The following is a 23,657-nucleotide window of genomic DNA, read 5'->3' on the forward strand; positions in this document are numbered from 1 at the left end:
ACTTTTGTTTGTGGGAGGATGTGTTGTTGTTTTGTGCCCGCTGAGTGGGTCAATACCTCAAGCTGATAACACACAATTCATCATAAGTTCAAAGTGTGTTCTGAATGAAGTTTTCACAGCTGACATCAGTGAGCAGTTTTCATTTAGGAGAGAACTGTCAAGTGAGCCTCGACATGACAGAAAAGTGTTGCTTCAGCGATACGCAGGCCCCAGTCCAATAGCTCTGCAGTGAATTATTTATGACCACCATACCACGTAAGCTATATGTAGCATATTAAATACATAATCCTCTCATCTTTTATTGATGCTCCCTGATACAAGCCTCTGTGATAGGATTGATAAGGGAGCTTCATATGTAGGCCAGTAAGCAGATTTGACTGCCACATTTGAGCCAATAGTGATGAAACTTTACCCAAGTCCCACTGATGATTCATTTTTCTTCGGAGGCGAGGACCGGTGGGGGGCAATTCGGACCAGATTGCTCTGGAAGAGATTACGTCTGCTTATGATATACTGTAAACACTTGTACACAAGCCCGTCATGGTCAGTGGTTGTCTGTTTACGCACCTTGGCTGACACTTAAGTGCGAATTTCAGCTGCGCTCTGATCAAATCTGCCACGGCCAACGAGCCTGTGTCAAGTGCTCTCCGCTTCCTGTGTTTTTATTGCGAGAGGGACAGACAGATACAGACAGAGAGGCGGGAGGGCGAGGGGGAGTCCCTCTGATGGGCTAGATCTCTTGCTTTGTGATCGGTTACACACACACGTAGACATTCACGTCACACAATGGCGTTTAGATACAATCCGTCAGCGTACAGGAAATGGGACTTATCTATCCAACTTGCTGAAGCACCAGCAATTGCACAGATAGCACTGTTTTGTAACTGCTGACGGCTACCAAAGTGATGCTGATGATATGGTTTAATTGCTGCAAATGAGCAACCACAGAGGAGTGATATCTTTCTGTTGCTTTCAATCACATTCTTTAAACACAAACTCGCAAGCTCATGGCTGTCAGCCATTAATACGTCTAAAGTGAGTACAGCTAGTTAGTGAACCTGTTTTCTTAAGCAAACCAGTATTTACTGTGCAAATGAACGCAGAGCTCCTGAATAAACATACTTATGAGGATGGTACTACTACTCTGTCTTTGACCTCAAGAACACCCTGTTTCATATTACCTGCCTGAAGGCGTGTCTTTAACAGGCAACACACTTAACAGCACCCTGTTTAATATTGCACAATGGTTGTTGGTAGCCAGCTGCTTATCATCATGGATACTCAGCCTGTTTTGTTTCACTTCTACTTGGCTACCTTCAGCCTCAGAATGATGACAAAGCAGTGATATCACCACAGCCTGCTTCGAGGCAGTTGGACACTTGGAGCTGACTCCAGAGAAAGACCATCTCGGGCACAATTCGGCACATTAAACTGGCAATGGAAACGCAAATCAACACAGCGTGGTTTGATTCAGCGTGGCCAAAAGTGCTAATGGAAACGCCCCGCAAGACACGCAGTCATTGTCTGTTGACTAAAAGGACAGTGTGACATTTTCTCGCTGGATTCAGTTGCTGGTTTTACCTTTCAATATCACGCCATCTGAAGCCTTTTGGCAGCAAGTTTAGACTGAAGAATCAACACACAGCATACATTGTGCACCGTGATATTGTTGTAAAAATGATTGGACAGTGAGAATGATACCCACTGGGATTGAGTCACGCCGTCTTTTTGTCGCTGCTGGGACACAAGGCTCTGTTTTCATTCAGCCCTTATCTAAGCCAGACTGATTGAGGCCACATAGCCATAATTCTCTTTGTAAACAAATGAGTCGATCTTTTTTTTCTCTCTCTCTCTCTCTCTCTCTCGAGATGTGCACACAAACACGCAGTGAGTGACATTCACCTTGCTGTGTCCTGCTGGATTTTTTTTTCCTGATGTCTTGACTACACAACAAAAAACCCATTACTCTGTCTTGTTGCCACATCACTGCGCCTCTCCCTCACCTGCAATATGATCCGCATTAGCATCCGACAGCCTGGGCAGCTCCTGCCGTCCGAGCCGACAGGACTGAGAGCAGAGATAAGCTCGCTGCGTAATGAGTGTTCAGCCTCTGTTGGGCAGGAAAAAGAAAGGCCGGCCCTTTCATGCTGCAGTGTAACAGTGGGTATCAACACAGGTCACATGCAAGCATTTATGTCGAAATCAGTCTCTGTGACCAAGAATGCAGCTTTGTGAGGACGTGTGGTGATGGGACGCTTTGTTAGATGGTGATATTTATACATACTTCACCTCCCATTTACACCACCAGCGGCACAACATCCTCCGAGCTCTTTTATTGTAGTAACACCCTCGGAGACTGGCAAAGGTTTCACGTTGTGTGGCGGAGCACGAAGAAGAGAGAGGCTGATTGCAAAAGAACAAAGGTCCAAACAAAGAAGTGTGATGGTTGAACAGAAGTGGACAAAGCGAAGGAATGAACGTGAATGTCGGAGAGGCAAACCTGCTGAATGAAACAGCAGACGGTCCCCGAAGACGGAGAGGATCAGCAGATTGCATCAGCACAAATTACTCGCTGCACGTCGTTTTGCTTTTGGCTCAGATTTAGACTAATTTAACTCTGCATTAGGCTGAGTTTACTCATTTACACCAGTCACCTCAGCAATGCCTGTCTGCATGTCGGTCAGTTTCAAAGATCCTTCAGATTCATTCTAAATACGGTACATCTAGACAGTTCTGTGGTTGGACAGACACCAGGTTTGTTCCTCATTTCTGACCTTAATGTCGTCAGACGAAAAGATTTGTTTTCCTTACCTGAATTGATTTTTAATAGCCTGTTTTCTATTTATTGGAAACTGACAGGACACAGGGGTGGGAATGTCTAGCCACCTCATAAAACAATCCTTTTCCGGTCTGATTCAGGGGCTCGGTGCAATTAAGAACGATTATTGATGGAATTTTCAGAATTTTAGATTTCAACACATGACTTATTTGTTCTCACTGTGTTACTACCTGCTAGTTTTAAAACATAGTGTATTTGTAATGATCCATATTGAAGTTAAACAGAGGGCTTTGGTAAACAGACGATCATAATGTTGAGAGTTGCTGATTGACTTTTTTATCGAGATATAATCATTTAATAGAGAATCACAATTGCGTCTAAGGATCGATTCACCCTGAACAGAATAAGAGGTTACATGAGGATTCAAACTCTGAATGCATCACAGCGCCTCTTTGTTCTGTGATCTCACCGTGCCCCTGGTGTAAACACTTAACCCCTGTAACCACTCTTAACACCACCATATAACTGTGCTGTCTTTAGATGGCGTTCCTCTCCTTGGCCCCCGCTTTTCTAACTTAAATATATTGTTCAGAGTTATTTTTTATTTTGTTTTAATTTTGTTTTCTGAGACGGAGAACATCCGTTGCAAGTAAAATAGTAATTGAGTCTCTCTCCCATTGTTGGCTTGAAGGCTTTGATCCTTCCTGTGCTCCGGAGTTAAATGGCTGTGAACATGCAGCGACTGGCTGCTCTTTTATCAGCAGCCCGCTAACAGCACCTCCTCGCCGACCACTTTGAAGCCACAAGCAACGTACTATGAAAAGAACAAAAAAGCAGCAAGTCCTGCTGTACTGTACATGCTGCTTATATAAGGCTTTTTTTTTTTAAGGGAAGGTGTTTTTTTCTTGGTTAAAGCTAGAGAGACACAAATGATGTTGAGTCATTTATGAGGGGACAGGATAGGAACTGGAGACCGTGTCTAGACTTTTGGGTTTCTTTCTGTTTTCAGAGGAAAATGAATTTTATCATTAATGTTTATATGACAATAATTGGCCAGTGTAATGGTCTGTGAACGCTCATTTAGAATTTAAAAGTGGGTGACTCAGCTTTCTTGTTGTAATTATCTAAATTTGCATGCAGATCCTTATCTTAACAAGGGCAGGAACTGAGATAGTTTGAAATGTTTTTGTGTCTAGGGCTGGTAATTGGCAGCAGGCTTATCAGAGGCAAATTGGCCACACTTGACCGCTCAAAGGACCTCAAGCAAGCGACTGTGATCAACTGAACACTTTGGATGTGACCTCCAGTAGACTTGTCCACTGTGCACTGCACTTTCATCCCCAGCTTTTTATACTTCAGTGCAGCACAGACTTGACTGTCACCATCCACCCTATGTGTGAGGTGCACTGTGCTGTTTCAGTTCTTTTCTCTTGTGATTAAAGGAAAACACACAAAATGACAGCAGTCAAGGACGAAATAGGCAAAGACCCAGACTTTGAAACCCAATGCTGATAAATTGCCGGGTGTTTGACTTTGTGAGGCATACTGGATTATATTGATTTTCTTTCCTCTGTGTGTGTGCATGTGTTTGTGTGAGTGAGTGTGATAGCAAAAAACCGGGGGCAAGAGAATGCAATATTGTGTTTCATTAAAAAATCTATAGGATATCTCATTACAGCCACATGATTTTCTTGAGTATCAGGGTTAGTGGGGACGGGGCAGAGCTGGTGGGTGGCGAGATGAATTTGCTTTCCTGTCTCAGATGACTATCTCATCTTTTGTCGTTCATGGAGAAAGGAGGAACTCTGCTCAATCTGACCAGTATGTCGACTACTTCCTGGCCATGTTTACCCACTGCCCGCTGATGTTACGTATCGGATGACTCATCCCGGCGTGGCAGAGCCGAATAAAACTTATGAAACTGCAAGGTCTCGAGCAGATTTGGGCATTTTCCCAATGTTATCGCCTCATTTGTATTTCACACACTTGCTCTGTTTTCATTGAACACACTGAGCAGTATCTCTGAGTCTGCTCCTGTTTTCTTTGACAGATGCTGCGGGTCAAAGGGAGATGTGCTTTTCCTCTCTTTTTTTATCTAGTGCCACATCAGAGCTTTAAACAGGAGTTATAAAACTGAACGGCATTGTGTTTTGTTTCCTAGCTGTATTTTAGGTCTCGGCATCGGATGGTTTAAAGAGCATTTTTACTTAAAATCAGCAGAGAATGGCATCTAGTGAGATTTTCACTAGGCTGTCTCCAACAACCAAAAAAAGGTTATCCCACTTCTCAAATATGGACATTAAGTGATGGTTTTAACCTTTGGTTCAGCTGCTCTGTGTGTTCCCATTTAGCCCAGGAAACACGCAGTTTCTAGCTATTTTATTTTCTAATTATTCACCAAGAGGCATGTTTCTGACGCTCTCTCACACTGTACCCCCGCGCCATCTCTAAACCAGCTCTCACAGTAGGCTCGTCTGTGTTGCTGTCGTCTCAGCGGGCCAATCCTTCATCGTGGGCCCGTGGGGAGTCTGATAAGAGGGGGAATTTGAGCCTCAATCAGTGCTGGTTAATTATCACAACCAGGGGAGGTGAGAGAGGTTCCCCCGTCTCGCCAATCCCTTCAGGATCTTTGTCTCCCTCTCAGACACACTCATCTGTTGGGAGCTCTGTCAAGGATTCCTTTCCTCATTTGCTAATTTCTCTGTTGCAGTGCGCGTGTGTTTCTGCCCGGTCATACTGAAAATAATGGAATAACGTGTTGAATGCTTACAGTGAGTGCAAGCACTCGACAGAGTTTGGTGGCCTTCAGTTATTATTGTACATCTTTACATTAATGTTGATAAGAGGGCTTTACTATAACAGTGAATGTTTCCTTTGGCGACATTTTCATTTATACACTTTTGGAAGCTGTATGCAGTATAAAGGCTTGATGATTGCTGGGGTTCGGGGCAATCATGCTGTTTTTCCTGTTGAACAACTGCATGGATACACTGTTGTCTGCACACCTTTTAATGGAATGCTGAATAGTGACGGTAACCTAACTTGGAACTGTTGTGTTAGAGTCATTAGCAGGATCGAGGTTAATGAAGAATTCTGTATTTGTGAAGTGTCTAATATAGTTATTAAAAACATATTTGATTGCATGCACATCCTGTTTACATGCACAGCCACATGGCAGAAGACTACAAATATGCATATTTTAGAAACATAGGCTCCAAATGTAATTGTTGTTAAAAATGAATGCTAATGAGTGTAAAGCATGAATCACTCGGCGTTGGAGGGCTATTTCTTGCATTTCAGAGGAGGTATTTGTCATCTCAACATTCAGCGTTCTAGTGGAACTACATGCAGGGACATACAAAAAGGAACCAATGAGTTTGACTGACTAAGCTTAAGGGTGAAAAGTGGTACAAATTACCACAGTCCCTCTAATTGTAATCCCCAGTCATGACTTTTGACTTGGAATAATTAGTTTTGGCTTGATTTTTGTAGGTCACTGTGGGTTATTAAGAAGCTCAGCCCAGTGACGTGGGAGATTTGGAGCTGTGCTCTCATTTAAACCGGTGCTTCAACTGACAGTCATTTGCACAATGCTTTAAGTAGGGCTGCATCCAACTGTTATTGAGTCCGTTATCAGTTAATCTGGCATTTAGTTTATTGAATGTCAAACATGTGAAAAATTCCCACCACAACTACTATGAGTTACAAACGACAAAGAAAAGCAGAAAATCTTGTCTTGATTCAGCTTGAAACGGCGAATGTTTGACATTTTTGATTAAAAATGTCGATGTCGAGCATTTCTCCATAAAATGCATTCAGCAAAGATGAGTGATGATCACATAGTTGAAAGTGATGCTAAAGGTTTGCTTGTTTCGTCTGATCAGTCACAAGCGTTGGTAGGCCCCGGTGGATGTGTCGGCGCTTCACGTGCATGCATCCTCACGACAGCGGCCCGGGGTTCAAGTCTCAAGTGTGGCCCTTTGCTGCATGTCATCCGCCATCTCTCTCCCCGTTTCCTGTCATCTCTCTGGGCTGTCTGGTAAAGACACGAACAGGACAAAAGAAATTAAGTGAAAGGTGAAGCGTTGCGTATTTTGAGCTTCCACACTCAATCACCAGGAGCAGTTCTAGATTTGGTACTGGTTTAAGTAGAAGCCTTGTAGCGGCTGCAGAATTACTCCTGTCTCCAAGGTGGTCTTGGCTCAAGCCTCTTACTGCAAAACAGGAAATAGGGGTCAGTGTGTGTGTGGTTCTTTGGAAGGAGGGATTGTGCGTTAATGTTGCTGTTGCTGCATGTTACCATCACGGAAGAGTCAGAGTGCAGTAACCGAAAAAAGAGAGCGTCAATCCCTGTAGTTTTCTGCACATTGGACACGGTTGTTTTTAATATTTTGCTGAATGCATTTGTTAATCCTATTAACCAGCCAGTCATTTGAGTGGGATCTGTCTTCATCTGATCTAAACAGAGACTGACATTTGTGTTAGAATGGCATTTTCTGGCAGTACTCAGTGAATCCAAGGCTGATGCTGTCGCAGTGACTCAGCCTTGCCTGTGACCCGTCATGTTTTCTCCGGGCCTCCAGAGTTTTACAATGGCACCGAGCAGACAGGATGACAGAGAACCGTGAGCTGAAAAAATTGGATCCTTTCCTCTTTTAATCTGCCAGTTGAGCGTGTGCCAGCGCAGGACAGCCAGTGTGCGCTAGGCACCCCAATCATTTTGTCCATCCCTTTATGGCTTGGCCTCAACCCCTTCATTTCATCTACTGCTGAGGGGAACACTAAGAATACTAGAATCAGTGGGTTGTGGTATCCTAGATCATAGCCTCCTCCCTCAGTTATGTCAGGCATCAACTCTTAGAAGAATACTTGAGTGGCCGCACTAACTCTGATGAAGATCTGTTGCAAATTGTGAAAAGAGTTAAAAAAAAAAAACCAAGACGCACTGTGTGCGCTTTGTTTTTCTATGCACCCCATTCTGCCATTTCCTGTTTTCATGTAGCGCCACCCGCTTATTGCATCTCGCACAAGCGCAGAACGTACACGCTACTGTGGATTAGGCAGCACGTCGGAGCGGTGTGTTCGATTTAACTTTTCTGCCAAACGGGTCAGACAAGAGGCAACAGAGTGGTTGGATAAAGGCAGGTGGCTGTTGGTTTGTGTCTGGGGGCTTTTAGTCTTTGCTTATATGTGTGGAAACCAACAGCACTCAAGACTAATGGCAGGCGATGAAAGTCTTTCATTGCATTGAAAACACAATGAATGTGCCTGCTTCTCCTCTCTTTTCTATTACCTGTTAATGAAATGGGTGTCTCCACTCACTCACATCTTCACTGATTCATGATTCATTTCAAGTCAAGTGCCCAAATGTCGATTTTAACGAAATGAAAGGGAAAAAGCTGGCCGCCTAAACTTGCAACCACTCCATAATAGAATCCTTGAGGGGACCTCTGTACTCGTCCTTTGATTAGAAAAGGACACTTTTCCTTTTTCCCCCCAAATAGATTCATAGCTCCAATGGAACAAGTTGGCTGCAGCTTTTTCTCCTGCTCCGTGAAAGACACCTTGTCCCTTCACATTTGGTCTCAAGACGGTTGTTATTTCCCTGAGGTGTTTCATGCTGACAGATGGACTTCAGAAGGGAGTTTGGCGAGATGGGGAGATGAAGGATTCTGCAGAGAGGAGGAGAGACAGAGCCGGGGTGTAAAGATGAAATAGAAGTCGGGGAAGCATGTGGGAGAGAAGCTGAGACAACTCTTTCCATTAGTGTCATTAAAGCGACCCCGGCGCTGAAGGTGGAAGGACAAACAGGGGAAGGGATGGAAATAACAGGGAGGCAGCAGCACATTGAATAAGTGCTCAGGTTCATTACATGCTGTCGTTACTCCACCTCTATCTGTACCTGCGTGGACGGTTTCTTTTCATCCTTAATGTGCTGTTGATGACTTTGCACCATAGCTTGTTACCTTATAAAGGTTTTAGAGATCCAGTGACACCTTCTACAACTGGAATACAGAAACTGCAGACAGACAGACAGATTTATTTATTCAGCAATCAGACGAAAAAGAAAAAAGATTCTGATAATCAGAAAAAATGCTGCGTATCAGATCTGATAATCACCTAGAAAGATAATCGGTCTCTTCCTAATCTTGATTATTCTTTACAGTGGAATTACAATTTTCCAGTGGTTGCAAATGCCTGTCAAGTGTGTTTACTTATCAGGATGTCCAGAAATTCCTTGTCCCCAAGTCTGAGCCATAAAAGGGGCCTCTGTTGTTGAAAATGTGACTGGTTCAGAGAGCGTCTGCTCTGTCTCAAGAGCCGCTCAATGTGGAGCATAGTCAATATGGCTACTCTTAGACGGTGGGTCAATGAGGGAGGGGGCTTCCTGCTGAGCCAAGGGTAGAATAGGAAAGAACAGGGGGTCTTTGTGTGGAGAGCAGACCCTCAGCCACTCCTCTTTACTGCCTTTTCTGTGATCTTAAACTTACCGTTTAAGAGACTGCCTGTGTACCCTCCTGCAGGAATTGTAAAGCGACCGTTTACAGGTGCGGAAAATAGAATATATGCTGCACAAGTGAGTTATCCAGTTTTTACGGCTTACTGTTCTGCAAACACATTGCCCACACACCTCAACCTGATAGTGAGCCCTGTAAAATCTAAAAATATGCTTGCAGCACTGGCTCAAGATGGGAAATACAGCCTCAGTTCCGTGTCTCCATTCTGTCTCCCATCTAAGAGAGAAACTGTGGAGGGAGAGAGCAAGGCAGCATATCAGGGCACCACCTTAAGCTGGGCTCCCAAACCTTTTATGACTGCTGAGCAAAGTGGATTTGGGACAGAGGTAACAGCACATACTTATCAAGCAGACAACCTCATTTTCTAGCCCCTCGTGCTCCTCTCCCCCGGATCTTACTGGTCGCCTGGTGCGGCGGTTCTTATTTTTCAAAGAAAAAACGGGGGCTCCCACACTGCCAGGCTTAAATAGATTGGACTTTCCACGCTGTAATGTGGTTTCTGACACCCCCCCTCCAGCAGCTGTGTTGTTAAAAGCCTGCAGTGTTTCAGTGCCAATACATTCTGGTTTAAAGATGTGTGTGTCTGTTCTCTGTTGCAACTCTAAGAAACATTTTAGAGAAAAGTAATTTAATTCTGGTATACTCTGTGTTACTTAGAGAAAACAATCTGGGTGCATAGGTTTGATGAATACATTACCACATACAAGATACAGCGTTCCATATTGTAAAATCTCCCCTCCGTTTTCATTATGCTCTGTTGCAGCGAGCTTTGGTTAGATTTTGTCTCCTGCACTTTAATGATGCGTGTGAACATACGCGCTGTTCAGCTCTCTGTCAATGAACACCTTTGAATACATCAAGAGAGCGCAGCTTCTCTGTAGGTGTTCATTAGAAATGTTTTCCAGGCCTGAAACTCACACTCAGGCTTATTAGTTCCCAAAAGTAAACTTTTTATTCGCTTTAAGCTCAAAGTTTGAACTTACCTGAAAGCATTTCTTCGGATTTGTCGTTTCTCTGCAAGATTCTGAGAACTTTGGAAGGTTTTTGGCAGCTGATTTTGCGTTTCATCACAATATTTGTTTAGTCTGCATGTTGTAGGTCCAGTATTGATTACACCGACCCACCTTACTGTGTTAGTGGAGTTTGGACATTACTGGTGGAATCACTGTTTTGCTCTGTTGTCTCTTGAAATGTCTGCAGTTTGACTTGTATTGGTGGCATTAATACAGTTTATTTTCTAGGTAAACGTAAAGAAAATGACAAAAAAAACCATCAGACATCTGGCTTCTGTACACACTTAAAAAGGCTACAATCGGCACTCATTCACACGTCAGATGACTTTGCTATCATCATGGGTGTTTATGGGCTCCAGCACTGATCCGCTGTGATGGAAACATGCCTCCCTTTGGGTGCAATGCTGTGGCACGTTTTCATGTGAAGGACGCTGGCATGTAAATTATTTTCTGTATCTCTCTGTTCAAGCAGCGGTAGAGCATTGCTCAGTCAGCGCTGAGTTTGATAGGGGATTTGGACTGAATTAAAAGTAAAAAGTAACCAGGAAAATACTGTCACTGATTTCCATGGCAATACCCGATCTGTGTCAGCTGTACAATCGGTATTGTGCATACAACTCTGAACAGAGATGAGAGAGGCGTGATGTGTCCCTCCTCGTCCAAACTCTTCCGATGGCAGTCGCCTTTTTTAGCGGGTAGACCTGCTTTGTAAATTGTAAAAGAACTGCATACATGAGCCAGTTTTGGTGTGGAAATTGTAAAACGGTTGAAAGTGTAGTTGGGCGCCAGCAAGCCTCATTAGCCTTTTAGGAACACATCATAACCCCTCATCGTATCCCCATCTCCAGTTCCATCTTTCTTTCCTTCCCCTGCCCTGCGCTGCTGACCGTGTATGTTGTCTCTGCAACTAAAAGCAGATGGTTCGCCATTTTGACCGACAGTAGAGCCGAAGCTAAGCCCTCCCCTACTGCTCCGACGATGGGGATAAAAAGCTGCTAAAGGCGGCTGTTTTGGCTCTGATAGGATGCCGCAGGACCTTCAGGCCCATTCAGTTTTCTCCTCAGATAAAGAGCAGCTGAAGATAGTCTTTTCACTGGAAGAGAGCCAGGCGAGGGTCTGGAAGCTCTGCCCAACCCACACACCCACTGTTCCAGCAGAGATGATTAAGCATGCCATGGTGCCTCTGGTCTGCAGGACTGACAAATTTCCCCCACTGCTACTCCACTCTGGTCTCCCTCCATCTGTCATCTACACCATCAGTAAAATACATTAGCTGGTGTTGTCACATACTGCCCAATATGTACGCTAGGCCCCTCTGAATTTATTGATTTCCCAGAATCAGCTGCTTACTTTCGTCTAATATAAAGCCCCTTGCTTACTGCTAAGAGTTACAGTCCAAAATGTTGTGCTGGCTTGGGAGGTGGTATATTGTATTACTTCCTCTGTTTGGTCACTTGAATCTGGCACTCACTTCTGCCTGAAGGGATTTTCAAAATAAAATACTGTGTGCATGAGCACTTGAGCTTCATTGCATCAGCAGATTTCGCGAGCTGCACATAAAAAAAAAAATCTGATTTGAAAGTTTGCAGTTGAACAGTTTGCCTTCTGTAAACATGGTGCTTAGCAGTCACACAAGGGTATATGTAAGGCAGCTTTCTTAATCATTATTATGGCTTTTTGAAAAGGGACCATGCTAATCGATCTTGTCTTGATGCATCAGAGCGTCCCAGGTCCAACACTGTCCATTGTGCAGTCCTTTCCATTATTTCTGCTCTCCATCGGTGAGAAAGTGTGAATACAATGGCTATCGTCGTTAGAATGCAGTGCTGCTTTACCTTTTATTCCCTCATGTGGAAGTGGAACATATTTATTCCATCCAGTCATTTGCTGCAATTGTTTGCGCTTTCAAGAGAACTAAGTGCACTGAGGACAAGCAGCCATGTTGCCACTATAATGGACCACGCGTTATGCTGCTTCTCTCTTTGGATATCACACCAGAGACTTGGTGCCGCAAGGTAGAGAAATTACCTCCCGAGTAGTTAAATAGCTGAACCATTGACATAGCATCTCTCTCTCTCCACCCCCTTCTTTCTCTGATTCTGTCTTCCTCTCTTTCTGTGTCTTTCTGCTCTCGCTCTCCCCTGGAGACTTGCCATTTCCTTGGAAGGGAGCAGACATATTTTAAACTACGTTTAACATTCAGCCACTTATTTCACTCCGTTCGCTGCATTATTAAAATACCTTCATACCCTCTTAATTATTTTTCAAGCTCTCCTCCATCCCTGTAGAACTGATAATTGGAGTTATTTATCTAAACAATACTACTGTGTGACTCTTAGGGTTGGAGCGCTTGAATAATGGATGAGGACAAATGCAAAGCAATCGCACTTACTTTGGTGCTATCCATGTCAGCGCGATGTTGCCATTTATGCTCGAGGAAAGGAAACGGCAACCGCGTTCCAAAGTGTTTACTCCTCCTCTGCGCTCTCTACTTATAATAAAGCAAGATGTGATATTAACTTGCCAGGGAGGCTAGACTGGGTTAAATTTGTCAGTTCCTCTCGTCCAATTCCATCGGGGCTTGTGGTTTCATAATGAAAAGCCTCTCGGAGTCTCCGGGATAGACTGAGGCGAAGCAGTTGAAAAGATGAAATGAACAAAAAGATGTTTTGCTTTGGAAACATTTCATCGAGCATTTGGAGTCCTGTAGTGTCCTTTCATTTGAGCCACCGGCAGATTTTGTGAGAGTGACTTAGAATGCGCCGTTGAAGTCGATGACGTCTGAGGAGATGTTATTCGCTGTCACTTTCCATGTGGTTGAACTCTAAGAGTGGTAGTTCCGTGTGTTCCAGGGTAATAGTCAGCATTTTACAGCTCTCTTGAATTCTAAAAATACTCATCAAATACTCATCTGTTACAGCAGTTACATGCACTCTGGCCATGTTTCTTTGTATAACCCTGATTCCTTAACTGTCGGGGCAGTGCACAGAACTGAATGAGGTAACTTACCAATGCTTTTTGACATATTCTCAATTAAAAGCAGGTACAAATATTTAAAGTTTTGCATCATTAACGTCAGATTACTATAAATATATGCTTACACTGAATTTCATGCCATCAACAAGTATCAAAGAAGTTGGGACAGGGTCAACAGAAGACTGGGAGTGTTGCAAAATTTGATTTCACAGGTAAATGGATTCATTGTTAACAAGTGATCGTATGATCAGATTTCACGATTGGATGCGAGGGGCATCCTCGAAAGACTCAGTTGTTCACAGTCCAGGATGGGTCGAGCTTCACCATTTGTAAAACACATGGAGGATATTACCACATTGGTTTGGTAACACCTGTAACACTGATTGCATTTTAATTTTTTTTTTATGTTTTACACAGTGTTTTGGATCTGAGGTTGGAGCTCACAACATGTCATGATTGAAGGTTTTCAGATCAGGGCGTCTGAAGCAAACATCAAATATAGACCTTTGAAACTGGTGAAAAGAAGACATGCACAGGCATCGCATTAAAAACTATTCATATCAGTATTGGCATCAGCTGCAGTGACCATGGAACAGACCAGTTGTTTGACAGCAACAGTTTAATTTTGGTTACTGCTCTTCTACCCGAGTGCTCCTGTTCTAAAACATGACATATAGTCTCGGTGGCACGCCCAACTAATGTCTCTGTTCTGTTCTCTTCCGTTACCCCTCCAGGTTCAGCAGCGCAGCCCTTCAGCCCCTTCTGGTTCACAGTGGAGCCGCAGGACACACTGGCCATCCGGGGGAACTCGGCACTGCTCAACTGTTCGGCCCACAGCGACGCAGCTACAGCGGCACGCATCGAGTGGAAGAAAGACGGCACCTTCATGAGCCTGGTGTCAGACGAGAGGCGAAATATACTTCCCGATGGCTCGCTGTTCTTCAACCACGTGGTCCACTCAAAGCACAATAAGCCCGACGAGGGGACCTATCAGTGCGTCGCCACGATAGACAACTTGGGATCCATTTCCAGCCGCACAGCCCGTCTGTCTGTAGCAGGTAAGGGCTACCACATCTATCAATCTAGTTTGCATCTGTGCGTATGTATGTATATGTGTGTGCCCGCGGGCACCATGTTGGTGACCCCTGTCCCACAGTATAAATCACTCATGAATCAGACGTATAGCATTTAAAGAACCATGACGCGCCTCTCTGTCAATCCTTGTTGCATCTTCTCACGCTCGCCTTCTTTCCAGTTGTTTAGAAATGATTGAATGAAAGAAAATGTACCGTTTGTTTTACAAAAGATTTCTTCCCTTGAAATGGTTGTTTCTCCTTGGCTCCACTGCAAATGCACAACCGCATGAGGGATGTAAAAAGGTTCTGTAGTTGCTTTCCCTTGCTGATTGTGTTTTGTCCTTGAATAGCTTGAACCATTTGTACTTCTGCTTCTGTAAATTCCTGCACCTCGGCGGAGCCTGAATGCTTCGCCCTACTCTATAAATGCTTGTAAAAGGGCCTGTATTTTTTTTTTCTTTTTTCATCACTAGTCCTACAATGTGACCTTGTTCCGTTGGGGAACATCAAGTGACGTGGGATTATTAGGTGTTTTGAGTCAAGTCGTGCCCCGAAATTCAATTTGCAGCTGGAGGAGTCACATAATGCATTTACTGTGTGCTTTCTTCTGCTCAGCGGTGCTCTGCCAGGTTTTAAGACGCTCCAGAGAGGCCTCTTGTTGACAATGGGATAGTACAGTATAAGCCTCTCTGATACTGAGTGCCTGTGTGAAGAAACTGTCTGACTGCGATTCTGTTTCTTCTCATAGGCTTTTGAATTCGAAGTTAATGAGCCAGCCTTCACCATCACATAGGTTGAGAAGATTCTTTTGTTTCTTCCCTTCTTCGGTTGTCTATAACTGCACAGGAGACGTGATCTCTCAGAACTTAGAAGCATACAGTAGGTACATGGTGCTTCAGAACAGAAAGGCCAAATAACATTTCTATTTATTTATCTGTGATATGTTACACACCAGTGGACAGGCTTTGATTAAATTGTGAGAGATGACACTAGACTTGTTATTCTTTCTGTCTAGTATTTACAGACCTAATGAGGTGCTTAGAGTTTTAGGTAAAGTTTTAACTGTTGCGAAGACCCTGGAGATGTAATAATTACTTGTTTACTCGGTACAGCTGCCTCACGTATTGCTGATCCAGCAGCAACAGGGAGGAAGATGTATGCCTGTTCTAATTTTTGAATAATAAAGAGATGCAAGTAATGATGACTTTCACTGTCACTTGATACGTCACTTATTTTTTGGAGTCACTAATCAGTTTTTTGGTCTAGAAAATGTGAGAAAATTGTGAAAAAAGCTTGATCAGTGTTTCTCAAAGCCCAAGATTATATATTCAGAAGTTTAGTTATGTCCACAACACACAGATATTTAGTTTATTATAGCATTATTACGCAGATTAATTAATCCATCATCAAACTAGATGGCGATTCATGTATTAGTTGATTTATTTTGCAGCTTTTGCCACATTTGTTTTTTTCTATTTTCACCTTTCCCATAAATTATCTTTAGTGATGGCAGATCCCATGGTTACCACGGCAACGCTCCTGACCTTACACAAAAATAGAAGTCTAGTGTATACCATATGCTTCTCAGTAACACAGGTTCATTTTCTAATATGACAAAAACAAGTCATATTGTGATAATGGCAAGTCACACCCTTCAAACACAGCAAAAGCAAGCATGCCTGAAAACAAGAGTGTCATTGCTTCTGGCTTCAGGGTAGAGGAGTTTGTTCCAATAAGGGGATTGACTTCTCTAATGTGGAAGTGGTTTGGTTACAAAAGATCAAATACACAGTAAACCACAGTAAAATGTAACAAGTGCAAGAAGACGGTAACCACAAAAGTTAAAAATACAACAAACTTATTTTACCACCTCAAGTAGAAGCACATGGTTGAATACAGGGAGCTCAGTAACTATGAGTGAGTTCTGAACCACAAAATATGTTTGAAGTATTTTGTCATTTGATCAGAATTATCATTCTCACAGAACTACCCTGAACTACTCCTGCATATACAGTATGCACGTATCTTCAATCCATCCTGGCGCTTCATCAATACATGTCATTAAAGCTGCATTGATATCTAATGCAGAGGGGACTTGTTTCACTTGCTCTGCCAAGAAGAGCTGTGCTATCAGACGGCCTCACAGCCAGTGGGATCTGACTGGGTCAACCATGATGTGCTGTTAGATCCAATCAATTTCTACTTGAAGAGGGGAGCAGGTGAAATCTCTTAGCTATTATAGGCAAAAACACACACACTGACACACACTGACACACTTTTCACATTAAAAATCACAGATGTAAAAGCTTCAACCATCGTGCTAATGCTTACACGCATGCACACGCACACACAAGTGTTGAACACATTAAGCTTTTGCGTTTATGGTTCTCCTCACACACACACACACACACACACACGCACAACGACTGATGTATCTCCAGCTGGCTGGCAGGTGGCCAATAAAAAGGTTAATTGCAGTGTAGAGAGAGCAGGCCATTAGGCCGCCATCAGACCCAAGAACGGCGGTGCAGGCGGGGGCGGAGTGGGCGTGACCTCTCTGATGTAATGACGGAATGAGTCACGGGTGGCTGGGTGGCAGAGAGCATATCTGACAAATACCGGGGTAATATCTGGGATTGATTGTGAAGAGACGTGTGGCTCATTCTTCTTGAGGAAACTCCTCCACTTCCGCTCATGATCCCCATCACTTCTTTGCCTTTCCAGGCTCTGGCTCGCTCTAGCTGTCTTGAAAAGTTTTACACACGGGAACTATTGTGATAGTAGATGAGTCTTTCTATCCATTTCAGAAGAACAAAAGCCAAAAATCTGATGGTTCTCAAATGTGAGACTATAATGTGTACCTGACTAACACTGTAACACATTGAATAGCTTTGCTACTATCTTTTTCAACTTATGGTTATTTTCATTATCCCTGAATCTGCCAATTATTTTCCAGATTCAAAATTTAGTCTATATATGTCAAAACATCTGTGAAACATGTTGTTCACAATTTCCCACAGCCCAAAGTGACATCATCTTTAAATTGGCTTCTTTAAACAACCAGCAGTCCAAAACCCAAAGACTCTTCATGTTTTGTCATACATTACAAATAAAAGTAGCAAATCCTCACGTTGAAGAAGCTTGAATCAGCAAATCTTAAAGAAAGTGAAAAGACATGAGCCTGGAGTCTGAGAAACTGGGATTTACATTTATTGTTGTCTGTCATTTATATAGAAAAAACAAATAACTCTTTATTATTTTTTTTTTTTTACATGGCCTTAATTTTTGATTAATTAGTTTTTAAAAAAATAACTATATATAATATATATATTTGTTATAGATACACTATAATTTAATTCATGATTAAAATAAGGTGTTCTGGTTGTGGACTTGAATTATTGTCTACATTGTGGAGCTTTTGAAGTCTGATTCATGTGCACAGGGTGTCGTCTCTCTCTGCCTCGTGCTTCTTCTTTGGTCTTGCTTTGTCATACATTCTGCCTCTGTGTGTTTTAGCCCGTGTGCACAGTCAGACACTGTTGAAACACAAGCAGACTAAAAAGGAATGGAGGGGGAGTGTGGCCCACTGGGCCCAATCTTATGTATTCAGTTTGAGTCTCTGCAAGGAAAAAAAAGGAGGGGGAGAAAAATTATAGGGCAGAGAGCGAGCGAGCGGTATACAGCAGTGATAGCCAGGACACGGAGCGAGACGCGAGTAATGAGAAATCCCATCTTAACTGTCTGCCGAGCCCCCACACAGCCGTCCCTCCTCCCACCAACACGCTTTGAACTCCTGAAGAATTGCTTGAGGTGAGCCCCACCTCACCACCGCTTAACAGGGAAACCCCCAAATGAGAAAATGGAGAATTCATTTGGCCCCTTTCTCCTTCTCTTCCACTATCTATCAGTCTCTTTGTTGTGTTTCCTGTCAGACCCCTCCACATGTCGATGAGACAATTCTCTATTCCAATAAATCAGCTATTTGTTTCAGTGTATGTCTGTGTTCCTACCCCTGCCTCTCTCACCTATATAGGCTGCTGTTCTCTATAAAGATAACCAAAGCCACTTATCACTTTGCTTTGATATCATGTTTCACTGAAATCTAATTTCTCCCTCCGCACAGTAGTAATAATTATAAACTCCACACCCACACTCCTCATGTGTCATGTGTGTGTCGCCTCATATTTAAGCATGCTTATCCTTTGATAGAGTCGGACGCCCTTTGAAGGATTTAGGGGTGTCGGCAGATTCTTTAATCCCTTTTTTGATGTATTTTAATCTGTTTTTTTGGGGAGGGGGGGGTTGCATCCCCCAAGGACATGACAGCCTGAAAATGTGAAAAGGGATCTTTGCGTCACTGTTGCATGGATCGCCTGTTGTGTGACTGTCTGTGACACTTTGTAGAACATACAGTAGATTAATTCATCTGGCATCTTTTACATATTGCAAATACTCAAACGTCAGCTATGTTTGGCAACATGAAAGGGACGTCAGCCAAATCGTGGATAAAGACGTCCAACTGGGATAAAACAACCTATTGGTCCACGGGCACTGAGGCCGCCATGGTTAGCTAGATTTTCTGAAAATGCTTCTTTATGCATGACTTCACATTCTGCCTCACTAATTGGATTCTTCTTCTAGTGAGTCAGATGAAGGAAATGTAAATTCTGCAAGAGAGCCTAAACTTTAATGCATATGTAATGTAATATGCCCTATACTGTTATCATTTACAGTGTTTAATTGGATATAATCAGAATGCAGCAACTTCTAAATGATTAGAAAACAATGAGTTAGTTGAAGCACAAGCAGTCTCTCGTCTGTCCTGTTAGGGAGACTGATGAGGTGAGCACCGCTCTTCTGTGCAATTACAAACTCCTACATAAACTCTGACTGGCTGCTCAGTTTTGCTTGCTAAATGTAAGATATATCGTTACGGACTTGAATAGATTCAACTCATCATAACCAGTTTGTCTGGGGAAGTGTCAAGAGGTGCTGTAGTTTGTGGTGCTTTCGTATTGTCTTGTATCAAATTGAAAATATGTACGTGACATTTCTGCATTAAGATACGTAGAAATGACTACACCTGTCTGCTCAAAGTAACAGAGCATTGAGTGTAAAACACATGCTCCAGCCTCCGACTCAGACAGTTGGCCAGAAGTCTCAGTCTCAGGATTCTTTCATTCGCCAATTAAGGTTGAGATTTTGGAATCAGAAGGTTTCCATGAAGCCAAAGGCAAAACAAGTAGGATTTGTCAGTTGTGGTTTGTAAATGCAACAGTAGAGGGAGGCCCTTCCTTCCCGGCCTCCTAGCAATATCAATAACTTAGAACCTGCAACTGGTCCAGCACTCACACCTTCGCTGAGGGGTGAACACACACTGCCCAGTGGTCGATGCCAGAATACGTCCCAAGCAGACTGATAAAAAAATAATAAAGGCAGAGCGTGGAGTCTCTGCAGGTCAGTGATGCCATACTCTGACCACTTTTTCGAGTAAAAAGTAATCTAACTCGTTAATATTTCCAAACCAGTAATCAGGTTAAAGTTACTTATTCAAGTCACTCTGTATTACTATTATTTTTGTCATTTCCCTTAGTGAAAATATATATTTTTGCTTTCTTCTTGCATCTCGGGCAGTGATGTCATATACACGACAAGTCACGTTTTCAGCACGAGGACAACTCACGTGTAACACCACACAGCGACTCAGACACAAACAACAATGGAGGGAGGAGAGAGATGCGTGTTTTCTTAGCTGGAAATACAGTCATTATTTTGAGCTCTTGTCAGCTAAAGATGAAAATGTTAAGGTTTGTTGTATACTGTGCTGGCGACAAAGTGCTATCATGCTTCAAAAAACATGTCAGAATTGAAGAAACATTTGCAGTTGCAGCACAGTTAGGTTTACAGAGCAAGTCCCACCAGGTGTTAAGCAGAGAGCTGCTAGCAAAGCCACGGCCTTGACCTCTGCAGGAGGTCCCCCACCACCCAAACTACAAAAGCTGGATTGTAAGTACAAGTAAGCGATACATTGTTAACTTGGCGTTACTGTTAAAAAATGCACTTCCAGGAAGATAAGTGTTGGCAAAACCGGTTGTCATTTTTATATTGGGGCAGCTGCTGAAAGTAACTAATAAAGTAACTTGTAATCTAACTTAGTTACTTTTAAAAACAAGTAATCAGTAAAGTAACTTAGTTACTTTTAAAAACAAGTAATCAGTAAAGTCACAAAGTTACTTTAAAAAGGTGTAATCGGTAATCAGATAACCTTTTCAAGGTAACTGTGGCAACGCTTCTGGAGATACAGACACAATCACACACTTCAGGTGGCTCATAAGTGATTAGGAACAATCACAATGCTTTGTTGCTGTCAGCTTCCTAGATAAAAGGAAAAAAAAACAGAATCTAGTAATTTAAAGAAGGCTTTTGGTATGAATATAGGTAAGTTTTGAAAGAGGTAGAGAAACCTGGGAAGAGCCACCATTCTGATTGCATTGACACGACCTAACATGAACAGAGGCAGCAGTCTCCAGGCCTCAATGTTAGATTTAAAACCCTTTATAGGGCACTCATTGAAATACTATGAAATTCAAAAAATCAACTATAGACTATGTGTCTGTGCCATAACCAGAGTTTATTTCTGTTTTCAACATTTTCAAAAAATTCCATTGTCTTGCAGAAAAACAAAGTAAACGAAGTTACCATATTTGGTTCCTTGCCCTTCAGTAGTAAAAAAAAAAATCCATTAAGTGTATATGTTACATATACAACAAAAACACCTCTAAGGTGAAAGGAACATACAGGAATACAACTTTATGTACTGTATAACAGTATAACACACAGTACAACTTTATATACTGTATAACATACAGTATCACATACACAGTACATCTTTATGTACTGTATAACAGTATAACACACAGTACAACTTTATATACTGTATAACATACAGTATCACATGCACAGTAAATCTTTATGTACTGTATAACAGTATAACATTCATCATAACTTTAGAAACTATATAACATACACAGTACAACTTTCAACATTCATGTTTCTTATTCATGGTATCTAATGAAGCAGTTGCGCTCACTGTTCATGCAAAGGTGGACCTTGCAGACCCTGCATACCACATTTGACCTCACAATGTTGCCTTTCCGGCTGCAGTACTTGCAGGTCTGGCGTTTGTCATGTACAGGGGCATGGAAGAGGGACAGGTCAAAGCGCACAGCCTCATTTGGTGTGTGGCTGCGGTGTCCCCGCACAGGCTCAGGTACAGCGACATACATGCTCAGGCTTTCAACAGATGAGGATGAGCTTCTTCTGGAGCTTGATTTGGCAGATGTCTGGCCGCTGGCACCCCTGAACACCTGGATTCTGAAATCTTTCAGAGACTGGTCTTTCACTCCAAGGGCCATACTATCCCGTCTGTACACAACCCAGGCATTTGTGATACTGACATCCACGGCATATGCGAACAGACGCAAGTACCACCTCTTGGACTTCATGGGGGTGCGGTAGAGGTGTACCAACATGTCACTTTTATCAATGCCCCCCATGTTGGCGTTATAACTCTTGATGACGGCTGGACAGCTCACAGCTCCTTCATCTTGGTCTCACTGCAGTACCTAATGACTGAGGACATCGGCTCCACCCCCATGTCTGTTGACAGCAGAGTGACCGTTCTGTTGTCCTTCCATCTGACGGCCAGTATCCCATCATCACTGGTAGCATAGTCATAAGTGCCACGGGGTACAGCCTTCTTCTCCATCTCCTTGATGGACTTGAGTGGAGGATTTTTTATTCTATTGTCCCTTGCTGTCCCTGTGTACCTGCAATTCTGATCTCTGAGGTACCGCACTAGCTCCATGCTGGTAAAAAAGTTGTCAGCAAAGATGGCTGTGGTGGTGGGGGAGGACATGGTACTTGCCAGGACAGCAACAATCTGACTGGTGGCACCCAGCACTTTTTGTTCAGGCGTCTGGGGTACATCATGGGCCTCCAGGGTAGTTTTGCCCTGGTAGAGCACCATGTCATGGATGAAGCCGTCCTCAGAAGCCCTCGCGAACAACTTAAAACCCCACTTGTCTGGCTTGCTTTTGATATATTGCCTTAGGTTGCCAGCTGTCTTCCCTTTGTAGGCAACCATAACCTCATCTACAGACTGTTTGGGGGTCTGTGGCTCACGCCTGAAGGCATTATTGAGATAGCTGAACAGGGGCCGGACTTTGAAGAAACGGTCGCTGGTGCCAGGGATCTGAGTGTTGTCATTGAAGTGGATAACCCTTTTCAGCAGCCTGAACCTCTTTGATGACATCAGGTCGGCAACTTGAGGGACCCTGGTTTCCATGGCCCAGTAATCTTCAACAGAGGGGAGCTGAACAACACCCATATAGATGAGGATGGCCAGAAAGGTCATTATTTCATTCTCATTGGTGGAGAAAGTGGTGTTGATGTCCTTTTGAGCAGCATACAAGTTTGTCTGATATGTTATGTGACTGATTATTTGGGCATCAAAGTACCTAATAAAGTACTGAAAAGGCATGTCAATGTAGTCTGGGGCAGCGTGCTGGTATTCAGGAAGGGCTGTGTTGTTCAGGTCAACTTTATGCCAAGTGGTTGGCCTGGGTGCCGACTTGCCAGGCCTTGGCCTCTGGGCTTGTACTGCTGGCTGCACATTATCATCATCATCGTCATCATCATCATCGTTGTCATCCTCACTGTACTCACTGTCCTCACTGTCATTTTCTTGGAGCACTTCCACCACAGGCTGGATCCATTTCCTCCTGGCAGAGGGGTCAGTATCACTACATGGAATGTCCTGGTTGTGGGTGGGTGGGACAAAATCAGGGTCTGCCACATCATCATCATCCTCCTCATCATCATCACTGATGGCAGGGTGGGTGGGCACGACAGTATTCTGCTTCTTGGCATAAAACATGCGGGCAGACATTGCCTAAAAAAATATAACAGTTGTTAAAAGGTCACAAACTGACAAAAATCACAATTTTTCACTATTTATAGCTTTAATATTTCTAGAAATCGGTTAAAATTATCCCTGAATTACTATATAGTATTATAAAAACCTTTGGCAACATTTAAACATAATGTTTTTAGTTGTATTGTTTTTTTTAATCAAGAAAATGCTATAAGCATGCAATGTTAGATGCATCGGGCATATGTCCAAAAATGGACACACCTAATGAAATCCCTCTTTTAGGTGAACCGGGCATATGATCAAATATGGTGCCTGCATTTTTCAAGCTGTAATTTTACAAATTTCCACAAGTCCTCCACA

At 43.0% G+C, this 23,657-nt stretch overlaps 1 protein-coding gene across 12 annotated transcripts in view; it reads left to right on the top strand.

Annotated features, from left to right (window-relative positions):
• The window catches only part of neo1a (neogenin 1a), a 170,612-nt gene that overhangs the window by 43,557 nt on the left and 103,398 nt on the right, over window positions 1-23,657 (top strand). For all 12 annotated transcript variants that reach the window (XM_037095244.1, XM_037095249.1, XM_037095251.1 and 9 more), the window contains exon 2: window positions 14,021-14,344. In XM_037095244.1, coding sequence (XP_036951139.1) covers window positions 14,021-14,344 — 324 coding nt within the window. The remainder of the gene's footprint in view (window positions 1-14,020; window positions 14,345-23,657) is intronic.

This window comes from Acanthopagrus latus, chromosome 4 (assembly GCF_904848185.1).
Source record: "Acanthopagrus latus isolate v.2019 chromosome 4, fAcaLat1.1, whole genome shotgun sequence".
In the NCBI taxonomy this organism is placed as follows: domain Eukaryota; kingdom Metazoa; phylum Chordata; class Actinopteri; order Spariformes; family Sparidae; genus Acanthopagrus; species Acanthopagrus latus.